The sequence below is a fragment of the Fopius arisanus genome, unplaced genomic scaffold (genome assembly GCF_000806365.1).
Source record: "Fopius arisanus strain USDA-PBARC FA_bdor unplaced genomic scaffold, ASM80636v1 scaffold00061, whole genome shotgun sequence".
In the NCBI taxonomy this organism is placed as follows: Eukaryota; Metazoa; Arthropoda; class Insecta; order Hymenoptera; family Braconidae; genus Fopius; species Fopius arisanus.
Window position 1 is genome coordinate 643,759 of NW_011887800.1, and position 1,203 is coordinate 644,961.

The window sequence follows — 1,203 nt, forward strand, 5'->3', positions numbered from 1 at the left end:
TTTTTTCTACAGTGTTGTGATTATTTTTGAAGATTTAGAAAAAATGGGAAACCCAAAAATGTAAATATAGCGGAAAGTATGTAGAACATTTTTAATTGATCGTGACTATGTAAAATCAAAAAGACTTTTAAAAAAGGCGCCATTTGACAATGCTGGGGCCAAAGAGGATTGATTGAAGTAGAGGCTCAGTCAATGAGGATTGACTAAAGTAGAGTCTCAGTTCTGGGGGTTTGAGTGACCCCAGCGGCATCGTAATGGATTTGGTTAAGGGTTCACTGGACTTGGGTAAGGGTCGCATGGGGGCAAAAAATTTAAGTGACTCCTGAAAATTTTTCACTCAAACCCCCAGAACTGAGAGTTAATCCTCTTTGGCTGGGGCAGTGCTGTTTTTTTATCATAAATCCTAAGGAATCCAATTGCTACTCACGAAAGTTGTATCACCGTCAATAGATGAATGTCGAATAGGATTGACATATCTAATAAGGTTCGATTCAATAGTTAAATTACTTTTCGTGAGGTCCCATATAATGACACTTTTATCATTAGAGCCACTTGCAAGTAATGAGCCATCTCTCGAAAAGGCACAACAGCCGACGTATCTCTTGTGCTCCACCAAAGCAGCAACCATTTTTGCAGAAATCTTGAAACATCGTTGCAATTAGCATTGAAAATAGCATTGAAAATCACTAACACTAGCCATTTCTAGTTTGAATTTAATGTAGTTACCTTAAAATATATGAAAACCTGGAATACAAATAGTATTGCGGAAACCACTCAAATGTTTATAAAAAAATAATAAAGAAAATGAGGGAAAATTGTTGCAGGGGGGTGAAGTGACACATTGATTTAAAGATCTGCCAAGTTTACAAAAAAACAATAAAAAATACGTGGTTTATCATCGGTAATATTCGACAGACCATTTCGATTCAAGATTGTTATTGGCTGTTAAATGTATTCTTCTCCGCCATCATGGTAGCTGATAAACTGTGTGTTTTTAATTATTTTTCTGTAAACTTCACAGATTTCTTTAAATCAATATCATTTTTTATCCCCCTGCCGCTATTATTCCTCTTTTCTTTTATTATCTTTTTATAACCATCGGAATGGCTCTCGCAACACAAATATGATTCTCAATTTTAATATATTTTATGCTAACAAGATAGAATTTAAACAAAAGATCACGTTCGATAGATAGTACATGCG

At 34.8% G+C, this 1,203-nt stretch overlaps 1 protein-coding gene across 1 annotated transcript in view; it reads right to left on the reverse strand.

Annotated features, from left to right (window-relative positions):
* The window catches only part of LOC105268831 (WD repeat, SAM and U-box domain-containing protein 1-like), an 11,540-nt gene that overhangs the window by 5,846 nt on the left and 4,491 nt on the right, over positions 1-1,203 (reverse strand). The window contains exons 4-6 of the mRNA XM_011308678.1: positions 692-726; positions 428-640; positions 282-322 (exon numbers count right to left, since the gene is read on the reverse strand). Of these exons, the coding sequence (XP_011306980.1) occupies positions 282-322; positions 428-640; positions 692-726 (289 nt within the window). The remainder of the gene's footprint in view (positions 1-281; positions 323-427; positions 641-691; positions 727-1,203) is intronic.